The 20,095-nt window shown below is 53.1% G+C and overlaps 1 protein-coding gene across 6 annotated transcripts in view; it reads right to left on the minus strand.

Moving 5' to 3' along the window:
* Positions 1–20,095, minus strand: part of TLN2 (talin 2) — a 72,751-nt gene that overhangs the window by 19,678 nt on the left and 32,978 nt on the right. For all 6 annotated transcript variants that reach the window (XM_039340072.1, XM_039340076.1, XM_039340075.1 and 3 more), the window contains 32 exons: positions 19,810–19,937; positions 18,944–19,007; positions 17,035–17,139; positions 14,970–15,125; positions 14,774–14,875; positions 14,188–14,264; positions 13,641–13,821; positions 13,417–13,530; positions 12,715–12,823; positions 12,206–12,414; positions 11,947–12,045; positions 11,648–11,815; positions 11,132–11,426; positions 10,424–10,590; positions 10,107–10,235; positions 9,250–9,363; positions 8,645–8,758; positions 8,413–8,547; positions 8,140–8,268; positions 7,433–7,535; positions 6,775–6,983; positions 6,052–6,171; positions 5,522–5,719; positions 4,353–4,492; positions 3,758–3,851; positions 3,372–3,461; positions 3,030–3,152; positions 2,777–2,920; positions 2,301–2,462; positions 1,049–1,189; positions 691–872; positions 339–471 (listed from right to left, as the gene is read on the minus strand). In XM_039340072.1, the coding sequence (XP_039196006.1) occupies positions 339–471; positions 691–872; positions 1,049–1,189; positions 2,301–2,462; positions 2,777–2,920; positions 3,030–3,152; positions 3,372–3,461; positions 3,758–3,851; positions 4,353–4,492; positions 5,522–5,719; positions 6,052–6,171; positions 6,775–6,983; positions 7,433–7,535; positions 8,140–8,268; positions 8,413–8,547; positions 8,645–8,758; positions 9,250–9,363; positions 10,107–10,235; positions 10,424–10,590; positions 11,132–11,426; positions 11,648–11,815; positions 11,947–12,045; positions 12,206–12,414; positions 12,715–12,823; positions 13,417–13,530; positions 13,641–13,821; positions 14,188–14,264; positions 14,774–14,875; positions 14,970–15,125; positions 17,035–17,139; positions 18,944–19,007; positions 19,810–19,937 (4,434 nt within the window). The remainder of the gene's footprint in view (positions 1–338; positions 472–690; positions 873–1,048; positions 1,190–2,300; positions 2,463–2,776; positions 2,921–3,029; positions 3,153–3,371; positions 3,462–3,757; positions 3,852–4,352; positions 4,493–5,521; positions 5,720–6,051; positions 6,172–6,774; positions 6,984–7,432; positions 7,536–8,139; positions 8,269–8,412; positions 8,548–8,644; positions 8,759–9,249; positions 9,364–10,106; positions 10,236–10,423; positions 10,591–11,131; positions 11,427–11,647; positions 11,816–11,946; positions 12,046–12,205; positions 12,415–12,714; positions 12,824–13,416; positions 13,531–13,640; positions 13,822–14,187; positions 14,265–14,773; positions 14,876–14,969; positions 15,126–17,034; positions 17,140–18,943; positions 19,008–19,809; positions 19,938–20,095) is intronic.

Consider the following 20,095-nt stretch of genomic DNA (forward strand, 5'->3'; position numbering starts at 1 on the left):
TACAAAGCTGTTAAAAACAGCCCTGCTGGTGAAGATTTTGGCTTCCTAGCTACTCCCTGGGCAGCTCCCCAAAAGTTGAACTCAACAGCCCAATGCCAAAGGAACTTCCTCCCTCCATTTGCAAACCACCATCATTTCTATATCTCAGACGGGTCAGGTTTGCTCATCTGAAGTGAGCAGTGAATTATGGGAAATTCTTCTGGTCTGTTTATACCACAGTGCTGCCTCCCTCCTCTGTTCAGTCAGTGGCTCTCCCAATTTGCATCTGAAGGGGAAATACACATATCTGGGGGGGGGGGATTCATTTTCCTTCCTGGGGGAGAGCCGGTGTCCCTTACCTCCACAGAAATGTCATCCCTTGTGGCCAAGTTCTGACTAACGGCAGCAAGGGAGGCTTGCTCAATGTCTCTGATGCACTTGTTAATGCCATCAATGGCGTAGTCACACTCCCGCTGGCCTGGAGCTTTGTCCCTGCAGAAAACGATGGAATGACTGTTCGTGAACTGGGCCTGCACTGAGGACTTCTGACATAGGGGTTACCATCTTCAGGATTTCGCGTTCTCGATTCCTCTCCTACCACCTTGCCTGGCTTTCTGCTTTGCACACCAAACTGGGCACCCAGGCCTCTTTGGATGCTTAGTGCAGGGGCCGATATACAATCATGCAGAAGATAAAGGGAGGAAGCTCCACCTGATGGAAGTGATGAGGCTCTTGATGGACTCGGAGACGGTGTGCGAATGTCCAGCCAGGACAGACCAGGTGTTCGGGTCCTTGGGGTTGATGGCCAGTGAGCGAGCTGTTTTGATCAAGGAAGACGAGCTCTCCAGCATGGTTCGAGCAGAAGCCAGAATGGGCTCCTGTGCGCGAGAACCCTGGAAAGGGACCATTTGCTAAGCAAGAAGCTCCTTCAAGGTGTTTAGGCTTGCAAAGAAAGCTCCTCCTCCTCCTCCTCCTCCTCCTCCTCCTCCATCAATGTTGTATTAATGGCTCAGGTGGTGGAACACAGCAGGCTATGAATGCTCCCGTCTCTGGGGAGGCCTGCTCTCACCTCAGCACTGATCCGAGCAGGAATGCTGACAAACTCAGGATTGGAGGCAAAGGCAGTCAGGTTTTCCACAGCTTCAATGAGCGGAGCAGCAGCGGTCCGACACTTGCTGCGATTGTCTTCTGAAAAATCTCCATCCAAAGCCTAATAAGGAGGGGAAAAAAATGTGGTTTAGAGCTCAATTAAAATAATATGGATAACACAGCCAGGGAAAGAATAAAAAAGCAACTGAGGTCTGTTCAAGCAAGAGGTCTCAACCATAAACACAAAACATTCAAGGAGGTTGCTGGGTCCCCTCTTTCAATGGGTCTGTTGGAGCTGGTGAAGGTATTGGATGAAAGTTGGGTTCAAATTCTCCACTTGGTTTTGAGGTCCACTAGACTCCTACCTCGGTGCTCTTCTGCTGGGACATTATCTTTTCCAGGCTCCTTCAAAGGAGCTCAGATCCCATGGCAGACCACAGGTTGCCTCATACCCCGCGTGCTACGCTTAACCATGATTGAGTGAATATCTCAGTGGGCAGATCTGCTTCCCTCAAGTGTCTTTTTCCTTTGAAACTACACCTCTTTCTGGCTGTCATCTTTTTCGTCAAGTACAAGCAGCGAAAGGAGGCGGTCCGTGGGTTCCTTTCAGGCTGCAAAACCTGATTCGTTTCCTCTAGGAGGTTCTCACTGAAATATTATCTACCTTTTCTTTCCCGTTAGTTAAATGTTTAGATTTAGCTTGTTTGGCATTTATGTTTTTATCACAACTACCTTATTTTACATCATTGTTGAAGACCAATTTGGGGTTTTAGGATTTGTTTCGATCTTCTTACTCCAAACCTCACTCAGAGAGTGGTTGGAACTCAGACCGATTGCAGAATAATGGAAAGGATCACACCCCAATCGGGCGCCTGAAAGAAATCTCAGGATAAAGCCAGAAATTTAAAAAGGCTGTTTCCCCTCTGCCTCGAAAGACCACCCACCACAGCACCCACTTTTCAAGCCTGGTTTCTGGCTTTCTACAGCTTCTCCCAAACCAGCTTTTCTTTCCTGCAACTTGAGAACAGGAAACTTCTGGAGACGACAGGCAGAACAGGTCCACTTCATGGCCCTGGGCTTCCTGAGAGACTCGGAAAGATCGGCCCCTGCATGCCCCCTGCGGCCACCCACCCCCCCCGGCAGACGTGGAAACAACTTTCTGGGGCTTGTCTTTAAAAGTGCCCTATTTCCTCTCTGTTGGAGGGTTCAAAGGTATCAGGGCTCTTCCCCACCTTGATGGTCTTCACCAGGTTGGCCGTGCTGTTGGCCACCTCCTTGGCCGACTGGACGAAGTGCCTCTTGGCCACAGGGTTGGCCGTTTTGGATGAAGCGATGCGGCAGGCGTTGCACAGGGCAGAGGTGTGCTTGGCCACGATGGTGGCTGCCGATAAGACCTGAAACGGACACCAGGGATCAGGGCTTTGCACAGGGAAGTCCAGGGAGTGACCCCTGGGCGAAGGTCCATCTTCTTCAAGGGTTGGGGGCAGGAACGGTCTGAAATGCAGACCTTTCTCCAGGCAGTGAAGAAGAAGCTGAGGGGTCTCCATCTTGGATCACCCGGCAGAGGCTGTTTGGGGGAGCAAAGCTGGGAGGCACCATTCCGAGTGCTGCCCAAGGGCAAGGAGGAGTCGGAGAGGGGCCGGGCTCCCAAGGCCCACCTCCCAGCTCAGATCTAGGGCCCCTGTAACCCTGGGGAGGGGAGCATCACCTGGGATGGACTGCTGGCTGGATCCACCAAGTTCTGGCAGGCCATCTGGATTGCCTGGTTGGCACGGGCAAACTGGATGGGATCCACGAGGCCCTGTTGACCAGCCTGGCTGTTGGGGTCCGAGATGCCCACCAGGTAGGCAGCCTAGGCGACAACCAAGAGGGGGGCTTCAGCAAACTGCGTGAAACAGGCCATTTGCTAAGTCCCTTTCGGGGAACGAGGCCAAATGGACTCAACACCAAGTAAAACCCACCTGAGCTGCTGCTTCGGTGAGACCGCAGAGAGCCTTGGAAGCCACCCCCACACACTCCCCGAAGACAGGGAGGTCGCCGGTCTTGGCGTTCTGGGAGATGCCGGCCATCGCTTCCCCGAGCACCTTCGGAAAGAGCCAGGGTGAGAAGGGCCTCCTCGGGACTCTGTCCAGAGAAGACCTGCCGGCCCTTTGTTGGAGAAGAGGCCATCCAGCCTTTCCCTGCTTCTGGAAAGAGCTGCATCTGGGGCCTTCAAGTTTCCCTCCCCCCCCCCGCGGTTCTGCTGCCCATTGCACCCTGTCCCCCCGGATGGACTTCTCAGGAAGAGATTTGGGAAGAGCTACCTTGGAATTCTCCATGACGCCTTCAATGCAGTCGAAGTAAGACTGGTCGCTCACGGGCTCACTGGGATTTTCCAGCATCTCCTTCACGGTCTGAAAGGAGAGACCAGCCCGCCCCAAGTTGGCCGTGCGAGGAGGACCACGGTCAGTCTTCCTGGATCGTGGCTCGGCCATAAATCCCTCCCCCCCCAACTCCGGTCCCCTTGCTACTCAGGCTGGATGGACAGGAATCCACCCCTCATCCAATTGCTCAGAAGGGCTTTACTGCAAAGTAGACAAAACAAGGCAAAAATCCTTCCTGGGGAAGCCCAGGAGCTGCAGCCCCACGGCTCGCACTCTCCAGCCCCACAAAGCTGCCTGGAAGGGTAAAGTTGCGGCCAAGGGCTGACCTCCAATTCTCGGAGAGCGTTGTCGCACTCCTTCTGGCCAGGCGCTTGCTGGGTGCACAGGGTGATCAACTGGTTGATGCTCTCCGTGACTGCCCTGGGGGAGGAGGAAAGGGGAACAGATGAAGACCCGGGAACAGCCCTCCAGCCCATCTGCCAATCCTTGTGGAGTCGCCTTCCGGCCCTGCCATCCCAGATGCTCCTCACACTTGTGGTGCTGGCCCTTCCTTCCTTCCTTCCTTCCTTCCTTCCTTCCTTCCTTCCTTCCTTCCTTCCTTCCTTCCTTCCTTCCTTCCCTCCCTCCCTCCCTCCCTCCCTCCCTTGTCCTCCCTCCTCTACTTTCAGTCCCCAAAGAGCCTGGAGGGAGGCTGGGCTATGGACAGAATGGATTCAAAGCCAACGGACTAGGAGGGCTCCTGTGTAATCCCATCAAGGAAATCATGCGGTTGTGTCACCAGCTGTCCTCCAGCCATCTCCCCCATTCTCCTCTTCCCATCTGCTCAACGGAGGCCAGTCAGGAAATGAAACACCCACCAGCAGTTGCCAACTCCCTGCCCTGCTACTCCAGCACCCAGCCCAGGCCCACCACGGCCCTCACCTGGCAGCAGCCGCTAAGAGGTTCTTGGCGTTGGGAGCGCCGGGGTCCACCGACAGAGACTTGGCCGCCAGAAGCAGTTTGCTGGAAGCCATGGAGATGTTCTTGAGGTTCCCGATGACCTGGATCTGGTCCTCTTTGGTCTGCGAGGCAGAGACCGGGCAGCACAGGGGCTCACTGCTTGGGCCGAGAGCCGAGTCCCCCAACTCTATTCCTGGCTCCAGCAGCATCGGAGGGAGTGCTACTTGGCCAGGCGGTGCAGAAGGAGACCCAGATCCCCCCCCCCCGTGTGCAAGGGCCCCCAGCTGAGCAGGCCAGGCTTTGACAATTGGGCCTTCACCGGGAAATCCACCCCGGAGGGCAGAGCCTCCCAGCCTCTATGCAGCCCCCATCTCTGCCTGGCACCGAGAGCTAACAGTCACCAGCCACAGCTGGTCCAGCAGCTGCCCTGCCCAGCAAATCTGTCCAGGACCCGAAGGGGGCGCCAGTTAGGCTGCAGGCTCCGTCCTCGGGAGGAGGCTGAGAGAGCCAACCCAGGCGGTGGGCTTCCAGCGGTTACGCTGAAGGGGGCGAGGGCAGCGTGGGGAGATGCAGGGACCCTCCTAGAGCCCTGAGGCTGGCCTGTCGCCCTGGACCCTAAGCAGGCGTTCCCACTGGGCTCCTCTCTGCGAGGCCAATGCTGAGGCCCCCAAGGAGGGTGGTGTTCTCACGACAATGGGAATCCGGCCTGCGGACGGGCGGACGGGAGAGGAGACGGGTCCACCTCAGGGAGTGGCGATGATGCCCGAGGGGAAGAGCTGGGAGGTTTGGCCGGGGAACAGCAACGGCACCACCCAGGGAAGGATGATTTAATTCTTCCTTTGGTGTCCTTCCAATCTGCCCAGGGCCTCAGCACGTGATGGTTGGGCTTAGGGGTTAAACACGATTAGACAGCTAAACAGGATTGGAAAGGAGACCACTAGAATCAGACAACATCGCAGAGAAAGGATAAAGCATATTGTGCCCTAGAAAGTTGCATGGATGCATAGAAACAGAGTTTGCTGGAGGAAACCCTGTTCTTTTCGAGAACTGAGGCTCCCAGAATGCCCCTTCCCAGCATCAGATCTAGCAGGAGAAGCCTAGAGAAGCAATGCTTGCTTTCTGCCAGGCAGGGGGAGGAGGGGGGCACCTACCTGAGCTTGGCCGGCCATCTCAATCCCCGCGTCGAGAAACTCATCAAAGTCCTCGCTGAACTTCCCCGAGGCGGCTGCCAGCTCCCCGCTCTGGCCCCGCGCGGAGTGCACAACCTCCCCAGCCGACTGGTTCAGGTCGGCCGCCACCTGGTTGAGCTCGCTCTGCGCCTCCTGGAACGACTTGGAGCTGGGAGGCAGCTGCAAGGTGAGGTGGGATTAGGAAGCTGTGCCCTGGCACGCCACCAAGCCCATGGGTCCTGCCCTGCCGTTTGCCTTCCACAATGCCACATACGGGGGGGGGGGGAAGTATAGATGGTACTAACCAGGGGAAGAATTTGTGGGTTCTGCTTCAGTTTGCAAACACTCCGACCTCGTACTGGCCGATGCAAGGACCAGAAGCCCATCACCACCTTTTATTCCATCATTGTTTGGAAACCCCCCCAAAGTACTTCAGGGGACACCACCACCCAAGGCCAAGGGGCTTGCAGGAGGCCTCCTCAGAAGCAGGGGCCACGGGGGAAGCGGCTCACCGTTTCCACCAGCAGCTTCTTGCTGGATTCACCAATGCTCTTCAGGGCCACGTCCACGTCCTTCTGGCCAGGAAGGCAGTTGACGCAGTTATTCAGTGAATGTGACACGGCTTTTGCCACCTTTCCGAGACACACAGCCAAGGGGGGGGGAGAGAAATCAAAGGAATGCAAACAGCCCCAAGACCCCCACCCACCTTCCTGAGGCTCTGACAGCTGCCTGTTGGGGAATAAACCCCTTCGATGGATCAGACTCCAAAGCCGCTGGGCTACTGGAGGGACCCAGGCTCTCTGAAGCCCAGGAGAGGCAGGGAGCAGACTCACAAGCAAGGAAGTCGAGTAAACCTGGTTCCAGGGGTAAACAATGTGGTTTCAGATGGAAGGAGAATTCCAGGGATTCAGGGGTGGGGGTCTTGCATGGGGGGGGGAGAATAAAAAGCTCAAGATGGCAGCCAAACACACACAAATGAGGGAGGAGCTTCAATGGCTCCATTCCGGCTCGACCATTTAGACCACAACCTGCAGACACTCCTGGAGTCAGGGAGAATTTTAGGCCAGGGAGGCAGATGGGGGGGAGGGTGCCGAGCAGCAGCCGGACCAAGCAACCAGAGTCACAGGACCCCCTTTGCCAGGTTCTGACATGGGCGGCAGTTGGGGCAGGGCGAACGGCAGCCCCCTCCTCTCCTGGGGGCCTCCTGTCCGGGGCTCTGGCTGCCCTCCACCCACCTGGGCTAGCCTCTGCTGACTCTCTGCATCCCCTGGAGACACCAGGGCCTGCTTGGCCTCCTGGATGAGCAGAGCGGAGCCCTCCATCACGTCCCACGCCGAGTCCAGCATTGCCCGGGCCCCGGCTGGATCGCCCGTGGATGCGGCTACGCCCCGCGCAGCTTGTGCCAAAGTCTTCAGTGCCTGGGCTGTTTCCCGGGCAGCCACCCCTGGAGGGAAGAAAGCCGGGAAGTCCAGTCAGCAGCCTCCAGGCTGACACTGTCCGTCCCAAGGAGAACATGAGAAGGCCGGATCCGGCTGAGGCCCGGCTGAACCCAGGGTTTGGTTTCGCCCAGTGGCCAATGGGCATCTCGGGGCTGCCAGCAGGAGATGCAGCCGTTCATTTCTGCAGAGAGATGTGAGGGGAGGCTGTTCTGGACCCCAAATTGTGAGTCTCCCTCCCCTGCTTATCAAGCCCATGGAGCATTCATCTTTAGGAATAGTTTGCAAATTTCTACAGATTGTTCTCAACAATAATACTGGTTTGTCTCTGTAAGTCTGCGGTTCCTTGTGTGGGTCAAAAACGTGAGGTGAGATGACCAGGCAAGGCAGTGACCGCTCCTTGGCCACCCCGGGGAGGGAGGGGGAGGGAGGCTGCCAGAGCAAGGAGCCTTTGTACCTGTATAGTCTTCATTGCCTTGGGCGGCACAGGTGAGCAGCTGCGCCATGGAGGAGCCGACAGCTTTGGAGGTGCTTCCCAAGTCCTGGGCGCATTTTTCGAGCTGAGGGAGATAAACAGCCTTGTGATTAACCTTCCCAGTGACCTTCCCAGCTGTGGCAAGGGCCCACTGGTGGCACCCTCGGAGACTGGCACAATTTCCTTCCTACAAGAGGGGTACTGGTGGCCCCCCAATATTTCAACTCTCCCCCAAAAAGGGGCATCTTCTCCACATATCTCTCTCTTCAATCACGGCTTTTATGAACTGCCGGCAGGACTTGGACATTAAAAGGCAACATCTTAAGTGGAATGAATGCTAATTCTTTGCATCTTTCCTCTGAGTTAAATTTTGCTGGAGCTGGTTTTCCAGACGTTACTCCATTGTGGTTTACTCTCTTAAAACAAAACTTGTAAATCCTCTTGGTTAAAACGGCCATAAAACTGAAAAAGAGTACACTTCTCAGTCCACCCAGGACATCTGAGAGGAGCGGAACTCTTTGGGCCTGTATGGGCCATAAGCCGAGAGAAGCAGCCACCCTTATGAACTACCCAAAGGGAAGGAATTGAACATAGATTTAAATGCACCCCCCCCAATTTTTTTTAGTTTGGTTAGTATATACATTTTTTAAAAAAAGCAATATAAGCCTTGTCTGATATTCCCCATTTACCGTTTCTCCCGGAAGAGGCTTCAACTGTCCATCCAGGGCTGCCATCTTTGCATCCTGTAATTCGTTTTTGAGCGTCTGGACAGTGTTCAAGGCCGAGTCGATCTCCATGGGGCCACAGGCCTCGTGTGCCTAAGCGCAAGACAGATGAACAAGCACATCCTCACAAGTCTCTCATCTCATCCAATGGAGGGGGCTGACGGGGAAGGAATCTTGGGGGGGGGGCTCTTGCCACCCCATAAGACTCAGAAGGGGGGGCGCTGGGCTTCTGCCCACCTTCTGAGAGGCCGTCCTCAGCTCCGCCAGGCTGGTAGCCAGATTCTTGGCACACTGGCTTAACTGCATGGCTGCCGCCTGGTCAGTCACGGTTGGCACGGCTGCTTTGGCTGAAGCCACCATTTTGCTCCCTGGCTGTTGAAAGAAAGACCAGCTCGTTGGCCTCGGCGGCCCTTCCGTCTGGCAGAGCGAGGCCCCTCCCCATGCCATGCCCTCCCTCCAACTCACATACCTGGAGGAAATTTTGGCTGGAGTTGATCAAGGCGAGTTGAGCGCCCAGGTCCTCCGCCTGCGCTTGGCTCCCTCGCACACCTTGCACCAGCTGCGGAATGTGGTCAGCCACGTTCTGCCCAGAGGAGAAGGAGGGAAGGCAGGCGGCTTGGCTCTCCAACTGGGCAGCTCGAGGCCAAGCCCAACTGGACAGCCCTTCCTATCCCTGAGTGGACAATGGTGCAGAGCTGACAGAACGTGGGAGGAGTTGCTTGATGTGCTGGAAACCGGGACTGTGTTAAGTCCGGCCAGGTCAGGATTCAGTGGCTGGTCATTTAATTCCAGTCTGGAGGTTGCCGCTTTGTCTCCACCCACTCAAACAGGTTGTGTGAACGAGGCCTCAGAGTGCTGAAGGAACGCAGCTCACCCGGAATGGATTTCGGGACTGGAGCAGCTTCCAACCCACAAAGACCCGGCTGTCCAGGAGGCCTCTGGGCTTTCAGCTTGGGATTATTTATAGAGCGTTTTCTCAGGATTCATGAAGCCAAGTCTTGTTATGGACGTGCCAGAGGCACGAGGAGGCTCCTCTCCACTCTTTTGACTTCTTCCCAGTTCAAGCGACCTTACCTTGCAGCTCTGGACAAGCTGCTGGTGGGCTGCTGCGTTCTTGTTTGAAATGGCGGCGTTCTGCGAGGCTGCAATGGTTTGTGTGGCAGCTGCGGCTGCCTGTTTCGCTGCCACCTGCAAAAAGGAGGGTCTGGAAAGTCTTGGAGGGGCAAGGGAGAAGGGGCGGATCTGGCCAGCAGACGAGAACTGGTGGGGTGTGGATTTCTTACACTCCGTTTCCCCAAAGCTTCTACCCATTTACCTCTAAAACTGCCTTCCCCAACCAGGTGCCCTCCAGATGTCCCTTTGGCTCTGCTGGCTGGAAATGCCAGGAAGGGCAACCACGGAACAGCTGGAGGGAGGCAGACCAAAAGGGGAAAGCAGGAACCTCTTCATTCCCCTGCAGGACCCGCTCAGAGGAACCCAAGGGGCTGGCTTGGACCGGGAGAATATGGATTCACCGGTGAGCCTGGAGCTCCTCCTTCTCCTGGAGAGAAGCACCAGGTGGGGAGACTTTGGAAGAACTGCCAAAAAGGGAAGGTTGGCAGAATTTACTCAGTCCTAAAACCCTGAAAAGCGAGAACGTTTCCTTTCTCTTTATGAACACACACAGTCATTCTGGACACTGGCTCTCACGGAAGCCCACTCCTCTGCTTGCCTTTTGCAGGCTGGTTTCAGGCTGACACGCAGCCTCCGTGCAAGGTGGGCCCCAGGTCCAGGGCTGACCGGCCTGGCAAGACAGGCATTCTCTTCCCCAGCTGCATATCGGTACCGATCCAGTAGAAGGGGGAGGAAAAAGCTGTCTGAAAGGTTTGGCCTGGCTCAGGCCACGCAACAACTCAGCTGAGGAGAAAGAGGAGACCCGCCGACGGTCTCACCTCCAGTCGGTTCACAATCTTCTTCTTAATGGCGTTTTGGGCAGCTGCATTGGTGGCCACCCGGAGCCCTTCGGCCGCTTCCCGCAGTCGCTGCTGCTGGTCTTCATTGTCTGGGTTGGCAGCAGCTCCCTATGGGGGGCAAATCACAAAGACGAAAGTTGGAGGGCTCAGGCCCATCTCAGCCTTCACGTCACGGGGGAGCCGCCTTTGCCCCAGGACTGACTTCACCTTGTCGCCCTGCTCCCCCCCCCAAAAGTAAGCACCAGCAGTGAACCTTTCTCGACAGCCACACGGTTGCATGTGGGGTTTTGTGGTACCTTTGCAGCTTCTACCATCCGAGCGGTGGAATCAGCAAGAAGCTTGGCAGCCGCCAGGAGCTTCTTCGAGTTTTCCATGTCAATTTCTGCCTCAGCGTCCGACCGCATGGCGTTCACCAGGTCTGAAGTTGCTTGCGCCAACACCCTGGCCTGCCGCACCATTTCCCCTGCAACCGGATTGAAAATGGGCTTTCTTTTCATCTCTCCGGGCCCATCTCTGACTCTCTCCCGGGCTCTGATGATCCCTAAGCTTCACCAAGCCCTCTCATGGGCTGGCCTGGAGAGAGATTCCCCTTGCAGAACATGCTCAGGGCTTCCAAATGCTGGAGAAATGAGTGCCTCTGTTTCCGAGGCCAGGACAGAGGCCTTCCTTTGCCTGCAGGAGGGACCAGGCTCGATTTCTGGCTCTGCCAGTTGAGGAAGGGACGGATCTGGTAGCCAACGCAGCTGGAGGACAGAGAGGCTGACTGGGCAGATGTACTCCTTCCGGATAGGGTGGGCAAGGGTGTTAAAAGATGTCAAGTTGATAGCCACCAGGGCAGATCAAAAGGGAGGGGGGGTTAATTTTGTGACTGGACCTGCCACCTTGACTTTTCCGACCCCCCTCCGTGAATGCTCCTCTGTACAACTCCGTCAATCGCTCTCAGAGCCGCCATGCACAGCAGGAGCAGAGCAAGGGGACAGCTGAGCAAGAGAAGGAGAGCTTACCGGCATCCCCCATGGAACTGAAGATGCTCTCGGTCACATACATGATGGTGTCGGTGGCCTGATCGTAGCGTCCAATGGGCTCCCCCCGGCTGGCAAACTGGCGGACGTGCTGCAGGAGGTCATTCAGGGCCTGGCTGACCACGCTGGCCGCCGCGCTGACTTGCTTGAGCAGTTCAGTGTCATCCGTGGCAGCCTGGCACGCCCGCACACAGTTCTCCACAGAGCGATCCACCAGCTTCCCGGCTTCAATCAGCTGCTCCTGGCACACCGGGGAGCTGATGGTGGGACTCACCACCTGCAGCAAAGCACATCCAGCCACGTGAAGTGAGTGGCAGGGTGCACTGTGAAGGGTTGCCTGACTGCCACAGCAGAGGAGGGGCTCTTTCAACCTCACAACAAAGTGACCAATGGGCCACGGCTGTTCTGATGCCCATCCAGCTCTCCACTGACGGGCAATATCACAGAAGCTAGATCTCTCTCATCTACCCTGGCTTGCCCACCCCTCCCTGGACGCACCTTTGCACAAGCCACCAGCTGTGAGGTGGAGAGGGCGCACTGCGTGGCAGCCGCAATCACCCGGTTCTGCAGAACAGTGTCCTCGGCCACCTGAGCCACGTTCTTGGCCTTTAGCACCAACATGGCGGCGGCGTTGGCCACAGCTTTGGCCAGGCTCATCAAGACATCCTGGGGAAGAGGAAGGTGGGAAAGAGGTTGAGCCACAAGAAGAGGCTCAGCTCATCCACAGGTACGGAAATCGTAAATGGGGGCAGCAGGATTCAATCCCACAAGAATAAAGGGTCCCAGGGGAGCTTTACCTGGAAACGTTCGTCCGTCTCGTTCTCCCCGATCTGCCTGAGCAGCTCCCCACTGGCTTGGCCGATGCTGCCGGCTGCGGTCAGAACAGTCTGGCGGGGCTGGAAAGAGAGAAAAGTAGGAAAGATGATCACACTGCCTTAGGAAGAGAAATTCTCAAGCTGCTGCCCTTCCACCGAAGCAAAGTCCTCCCTATGGATAGTATAGTAACAACCAGGAGGCAACTGGGCGGCCCGCTGCCATTCTGCCCTATGGCCTCACCTCTCCTGATGTCGGTTCCACCGCTTTGAGCAGGTTTGAGACGGCCCCTGCCAGGGTCCGAGCGGCCTTCAGCAGGTCCTCCCCACTTCCGACTTCATCGTCCATGAGGGCCGCCAGCAACTTGACCCCCTTGGACATCTCCGTGAGGTTGGAGGAGATGGTGGTGATGGCACAGCCCACCGCTGTGTAGTCTGTGTCAACCGGGTCCCCTGCCAAGCAAAGCAGACCAGGAGATGCCCAACTTCCAAAGGCATTGCAGAGGCTCACACTTCCTTGTACCGCTAGGGCCTGGTCCTTGCGGGCCTGGTTTGTTGCTGTTTAATGTTTCAGAGGATCTTCTGCTTTGGCCCAGAGCACCCTTGGTTCTTTGCAAGCCACGGGGACATTCCTGAATGCACCACTGAAATGGGAATGCTGACCAAAGCAAACTGAACAGGTGTTTCCTTTAGAACTTTGGAAAGATACATTCTACACTCATAGGACCATTACAGAGCACACAGCCTCCTTACCTGCTGTAAGGTTCACAACGGAAGCTGTCCCTGCAGTGATTGCATCAACTTGAGAGTGTATTTCATGTTTTGACTCATCCACTTTGTTCTGGACCCAAACTCTGGAAGCCTGGAGAAAAAGGCAGATGTCGAATTAAAAGAATACAGGACATCTTCTAACTTCTAGGTTTGCTTATCCTCAGAAACCTTCTCCACCTTGGTGACCATCAGACAGATGGGCACCTGCTAGAATTCTTAGCAATTACCAAATGAGTGAAGGATTCTGGGGATTGAGTTCCATACATCTGGAGAGCGCTCAGCTTAGGAAGGACTTCATTAGACAGGATTGCTTGATTGCCCGCTCTATTTGCTAAGCAACATCCCTGGAATACTCAATATTCAGGGGTCCCCAGAAGGATGGATCTGAGCCCTCAAACAAAGGCAATTATTTCACATAGTTCCCCTGTGTCAGGCTTGCTCTTCCTGGGGGAAAGAAGTGCTATCAGACCTTGAAAGGGCCGATTCACACATGGACAACCAAGGACTTTCCTACAGGAGACACAGAAAATGGCCAAGATGGGGCTGTTTAGCTCAAAGGCACGAAAGCATTTTGAAGCACAGAAGGGCTGCTGAGAGAGGCTGAATGTGTAGAAGGAACAGACATCCCAGGCCAGTGTTGGTTTTGGGGAGATGGTCTTCCCTTTGCCCCCCAGGCCAACTGACCATGTCATTTCCTAAAGGTGGAAGATCATCGACTTGGGTGAGGTCTGCCTGCGTCTGCTGGACGGCCTGCATGCTGGTGTTGATGGTGCCCATCAGGGCCTGTTGGGCCGAAGTCTGAGGAAAGCCAAGCAAAGTTCAGCAGATCTTCTCCTGCAGAGGGACCACTCAACAGGGCTCTGTGACCAGGACCCCACCCTTGCTCAGAAGGGGGGGGAGTGGCTTACCAGAGGGGGCATATGGGCCCTGTGCATCTGCCCAACTGTCACTTGCTGCTGCGGTGAAGGCATGCTGCCCACATTGAAGATCTCTGGGCCGGTGGAGCCCGAGCGCATGACGGCCGGAAGTGCCACGGAGCCATGCTCCACCTTTCCGGTGCGGTTGAACTGCTGCTGCAATATTGTCGACCTGCCAAAGGAAGGGAAGAACCAGGCTGGGAAGAGAGTTCCTTGCCCTCTTTGACCCTTCCACGACTGGGCTGGTCCACCAGCTCCAATTCCCCAAACACCCACTGTTCCACCCCCCTAAATGTCTGATGAGCTGCTCCTGGCCCTGTAAAAGCTTGCACCCTCTTATGGACTTCATATTTGACACACCCCAATAAGGCGGCCAGCATTTGAGAGACGCAAACTGCAAAATGGAAGGAAGGCCTTGGAGAAGGGAAGAAGAGCAGCTTTCACGAAAAGGAGGTGAGACTTGGAGTAAAGGACATGACAGCTCATGGGCCCTGCCACAAAGACCTGCCAGAGAAAAAACCAGCCCTCTTCCACATACTTTTTGGGAGAGACAGATTCTTCTAGCATAGTCGATTCTTCATCTCCTTCCAGCCCAAAGCGATCCTTGCTTTGCTTCTGCAGAAAAGGCAAACACAGGTTTTCAATCTCTTCCTGTGTCTTCTTGTGAAACCATCTCCCTTTTTGCAAACGGGTCTGAACATGCAGCCCACTCTGGAATCCACTTGGGACTCTAATCCCAGGCCCTCTGGCTTGCCAGAGAGGCTTCTGGGCAGTTGCCCCAAGGCCTAGATCACGGTAGGGGCAATTCCCTATCACCAGCGCCTATGATGCCCTGCCCACCAAACACTGGCCAGGGTGGAGGCTTGAGACTGCAAAGGGGGAATGAAAATAGATTAATTCTCACCTCCTTGCACGACCTACATACATGGAATGGAATGGCAGCAACAGGAGAAGAGAAGCACCAGAGGCCCCCTCTCACCCCCAACCCAATTCCCCCCCCCCACTTGGCAGTTTGGGGGCAGGTGGCTGGGCCAGCCGCCTGGATGCAGAGCAGGCTGTGGCTCTTCCTTCAAGGTGACCGGAGGAGCACCTGGGCCTTCCCAACAGAAGCCGAAGGTGTTTACCTTCTTGAGAATGATGTCAATGTAACCAGCGATCAGCTGAGAGATCTGCTCTCCTTCAGTGGTCTGTACTGAGTAGTAGCTTTCTTGGTACTCCCCAAAATCCTAAGGGAAGATACAGCACTGTTTGCATCAAGATTACACCCGGTTTGCCACCGGGAAACTTTTCTTCTGCTTCTCTCTCACCACCACGAATTACCAGGGTGAAGCTTTTGGGTGAGGCCGCCCAGCGTTTCACCGTGGTCAGAGGCCACTCCTGCAAGACTTCCTTGGTCTTTTCATCCACACGCATCACGGACTCCTTGGTAATTCCTAACAAACGGGGGACCAGTTTGTTCTTTCCTTTCATTTTCTCCTGTGAAGGGGAAAAAACCGAAACAAAATTTGAAAGAATGTAAGAAGACTCCCGAGGATGGATCCAGCTGGAGGCCTATCTAGTGCAGCTTTGGTGTTCCTCAGAAGCCAAGCAAATGGATCCAAGAAGCTCATCAAGAGGGTGGTCGCACAATTCCACCCAACAGGAGGTAGGAAGCAGTCTTGCAGTGCGGCAGAAATCCAACCCAGGTCCTTTGTGGACTTTGTGGCTGAATCTCCTCTTACCACTCTCAAAAAACTAAATCTATTCTTGCATCTGAGAGCAGCAAATTCTACGGTTTAATATGTGCCAAGAAGCCCTTCCTTCTCTTGGTCCTGAATCTCCTTGCCTCGAGGGCCAGTCAAGGCTGCCCATATCCCAACCACCTTTCCTACCTCACCCGTGACCCCCTGGACCCCCTCCTCTTTCCCCTGCCCCAAAGCAAAGCCTTTCCTCCATGACCCACTGAGTTCATTGGTGTGCCCTTTTGGGCATACTCCACTTTGGCTCATGGCTCCAGAAAAGGGGCTCCTGGTGTAATTCTAGCTCATGTATTAATGTTAAAATAAGTTAACTGAGATAATGAACACTGATCTTTATTTGCCTCAGGTCTCCTTAGAACGCGAACGGTCCAGCAACTAAATTTTGAGGAATTGCAAACAGTTGGCCTTCAATAAAGGACTGCAAAAAGAGAAAGTCATGTCTGCTATTATAATGTATCTCCATTCCCCAAGTTACAATAATTCATTCAAAGCAGAGGGGATTAAATGTTTGGAGCATTCGTTAAACAGCTCCAGTTTTTAAATTCTCTGCTTTCCTCTCCTCATAAATTGATCACAGGCAGACATCTCACACGGCTGTTCCAGAAATGACTTAATTGCCATTTGCTTCAGTCAGCCCTAAAAAATGGAAAGAGTTCCAGGAATGCAATATGCGTTTTTAACTGAATGCACCCCAGCTTATCACTGCAGTAAAAATAATTATCCGGATTGTTGACTTCCTCAGTTGCCCCATGGTGCCAGTTGGAAGTCACCTGTTAGGAGAATATCGAATGAATCTTAGTGTGAGAAAAAACACGGCTTAATTGTGTTGCAGCATTCTGGGAAAAATCAGTGGTGTACAAATCGCTCCTTTGCAGGGTGGTTAATTCACCTGCAGGGAACACGGAAAGGAAATGGCTAATCACAAAGCACCACTCCGCTAGCAAAGGGCACCTTCTCAATCAGGTGAGGGAAGATCTCTCGTAAACGTGAAGCATGAATGGTTCGGCCAATGCAGAACTTTGCAGAACTTGATTTTTCAGGGGGGTCCAAGAACAGCAATTAAGAATTATCAGGCAAGTTCACACTACAAATTCAAATTTGGTCCAGTTCAATATCAAAAGGTAAGAGGGGTGTGTTTCCTTCGCTCTATTTAGTTTTATGATGAGGTGCCAAAAAGTCAATCAGGCTTGGCAAAGTTTTGATTTCTCTAAGTCAGGTGGGCAACTCCAGCAACTTTAGCACCTGCGGACTTCAACTCCCAGAATTCCTGAGCCAGCACGGTTGCCAGTCCCTGCTCTAAATTTACTCAATGTTTGGACTAGGAAACTCAGATTTAGCTTTATGATAATGCCACTTCGCTTCCCGCATCTGGCTACATGATGGCAAACCCAGTCAAATTATTCATATGTTCTTGGCATCAAAATGTTATGGGGTTAAAAAAAAAATACCGGTCCAGACCAGGAAGCGATGTTGGCCAAGACCAGGTGAGGAAAGGAAAGTCTTTCTGTTCTTCCCTCAACATTAAACCCTTTGAGTTGAAAAAGGTGCAAACTCTTTAGCTGGATCTTATGAAGCATATTCTTCACCGTTGCAAGCATCAGCCATTGAATCTAACTGAGTCCATTTAATTCAACTCCAATTCTTACCTTCACCAGGAAAAAGGAGACTCCATAGGTCCTCAGAGACCGGGCCAACTTAACGTACTTCACTTTTGCCTCTATTTCAGTCATCTCTCCACAATCCTTGTGTTCCTGTGGTGAAGAGGACTATTTTTGACAAGCTGACACCTCCTAGGAGAATGCTTCAACCATTGTGGAACAGGCAGACTTTCAAGGTGCTGCTAGAGAGAGTAACCTCTGAACTTTTTACTTTATTTGCTTATCAAGATCCATAGGCTAACACCTCTCAACATACCAGCCCCAACTGGGCAAGGATATGAGCTGAAATTGGCCATCTTCTCACTTTCTGATCTTCCTTTCTCAGCCATGCCTCAATCTCTACCGTCCTGGCCCATGGCTACAGCCCTTCCTTGCTCAACCTGGCATCTGAGAAAGAGTCAGGCGTGTGTGTGTGTGTGTGTGTGTGTGTGTGTGTGTGTGTTTTGTTTTCACTTCTGCAGCTCATGTCAGCTTTCATTAACCTCTGAGATTCCAGTGATATTTCAAGGACGTGAGATTTACACATGCAAAAGTATTTCCTCAGTCCTTGGAAGACAGGCATCACCTTGCCTCCAAAGGCCTTTTGAAAGAGTTTTGCATCAAATTTTTGATGCTTGGCATCTTTCAGGATATATCTTATATAGATGGCCAATGTCTGTAGTATCCAGAGCAGAAAATGGGACTTTTTTTCAAGCTGATCTGGATGTTCATAGCACTTTATACTTCCCACTCCAGGCCAATTATAAATGTTGGTTTCAGTGCAAGGGGATGCTCACCTTGTGTTTAGATCGAACCAGATTAGCCAGCTGATTGCAACTTGGAGAGAGGCTGCTCCCTATGCCAACTAATTAACAGACCAGATGTCAAAAGTCTGCTTGCCATCTGGAACCTTTCCTCCCTAAACAGTGAATCTTATAACCCTTAATAACAAATAGTGAAGCCCAGAGTAAAGTTATTTGTGTATTTTCAACAGATCTGAGGCTGGCACCTTAGTCTCTCCTGCTCTGTTCTGTTTGATAGGAATTGTTAAAGTGACCTTAACTAGTATTTTGTTTTTTGAGAACCAAGGCACAAATCAGAAAGGACCTGAAACACACACAGTAAATGGCTTGAAAAAATAGCCCTTAATTTGCTATAATAGGAATATAATTGTAATTCCCAAACTTGAAAGAGTTCCTATCGGCATCAGCCTTTGCCAGGCCTGTGCCCTCCAGATGCTGCCTGGGCGTTGTGGGAATAGAGTCTGAAAACATCTGGAACACATCACCCTGGGGAAGGCGGCAGTGGCAGATCCTGACCGAGCAGATGAAGTCCCATGCTTTTCATCAGCTGTTTCCCAACCAAATGTATCAATCCGTAACTTCCAGGGTCCCCACTGTTCATACTGACTGAGAATGGTGGGAATTCTAGCTCCAAACATCTGGAGGGCATTTGATGAGAAAAGCTGCATTGGATGCAGCTAGTCAAAACAAGACCTCTCAGCAGAACAAGGATTTCTAGCCCTTTTAGTGCCTTTCGCATCCTATCTCACGACGCACAGAATGAGCAGAACCCCAAGCCCCTGAACCCTGTAATCAATTCCACCTCAGCAAGCTCCTTCTTCTCCTTGGGAAGGACATCCTTCTTTGCTTTCTACACTGCAGTCAAAAGCTATTGAACAGGCTCCTTTCTTGAAGAGAACACCCTGAAAAGCAAACCATGCTCTCAACCAGACACAAAACCATAATTTAGGGTAGGAAGTTTGCCAAAGGCAGCAAAAGAGAGGAAGAACACCTGCTTCCTTTACACTTGACAGAATGCCACAAAGCCAATGTGGGACTGCACAAAACATACAGACACGAAAAGGAACATTGCATACTGTATCAGGCTTGGGGAAGAAGATTCTCTTTTTAATTACCTGGAATATTCTCTTTTCAGCTCCTCTTTGTTTGATATATTCTTTGGGGAGAAATTCTTTCAGACTGTAGGAACAAGAAGTCACAATTAATGAAGGTGCCGTCTCTTAATTGGAAAGCGTTCAGCTGTAGACCTTGAAGAGAAGATCCACGGAATCAGGCTGGCCGGGGCCTTCTGGGAATTGAAGCCCACACGTCTTCCAGTTGCCAAGGTTGAAAAATGGCAGCTTAGAGTTTGTGTGCAGCTGGCCAGTTGTGGTTATTCCATAAACCATTATTAACATGCCTTGATGAGCCCCCCTCAACTGTCCATCTGCAGGAATTCTCTCTCATTAAAGGAAGCACCCTTAAAGGGCAAATTGGTGGGAACGAGGCTCCGGGAACTCACCCCCAATCAAGCCTTCTGGATCTGAACTTTGGGCAGAGACCAACTTGGCTGTTCCAGAGACAGATGCAAACCTTCAGTTATGATTAAACCACATTATTTAAATTCCATGGAGCTGCTTTAGCAAAATCCAATGTATATCACCCTCATCATTCTGGCTGCCTCTCAGCATTTCAACATCCGCACATCAGAATCTCCAAAGGGGTCCCCTGCCCCTTCCCTGAGGCTGGTGTGGCACTGCTTTGCCAGCTAAGGTGGCCCTGCATTTCCAAGGGTGGTGAGCCTTGGCAAAGAGGCCCCACTCTGTCCTTCCGTGCTTTGAGGAGAACCAGACTGCAAGAGGCCTAGATGTTGCCCTGGCCTTCTTAGCAAGAAATGCTGGAAGTGCTTTAGCCCAGGGATCTTTGGAGACCCCTGGGCTAAAGCAATTGTGCAGGCAGCTGCCCAGCTCCATTTAGCCCCAATGGGAAGAGTCTCACGTACTCTAAGAATCCAGGTTTGTGTTTGTGCTCTACGTGAGGCCCAAACTGGATCTGTGCCTGAAAACCGCCAAATTCACAGGCCTTCTCGAAGGACACTGGGTGGGAGCCATTCAGAATGTCATCACGGGCCTAGAAAGCAAGCGGGGAAAGAGTCCGTAGCAGGCCCAAAGATCTCAGCTCCTCCTTTGCCAACCCCCAAGTTTTCCAAGAAACTCAGCACTTCCCTTCCTTACAAAGGAAGTGAGAGGCAGCACCTTCCTGACATCAAGTGGTAATTCAAAGCAGCA

The sequence above is a fragment of the Crotalus tigris genome, unplaced genomic scaffold (assembly GCF_016545835.1).
Source record: "Crotalus tigris isolate CLP2741 ecotype Arizona unplaced genomic scaffold, ASM1654583v1 scf7180000017741.1442986301:2390832, whole genome shotgun sequence".
NCBI classification, from domain to species: Eukaryota; Metazoa; Chordata; class Lepidosauria; order Squamata; family Viperidae; genus Crotalus; species Crotalus tigris.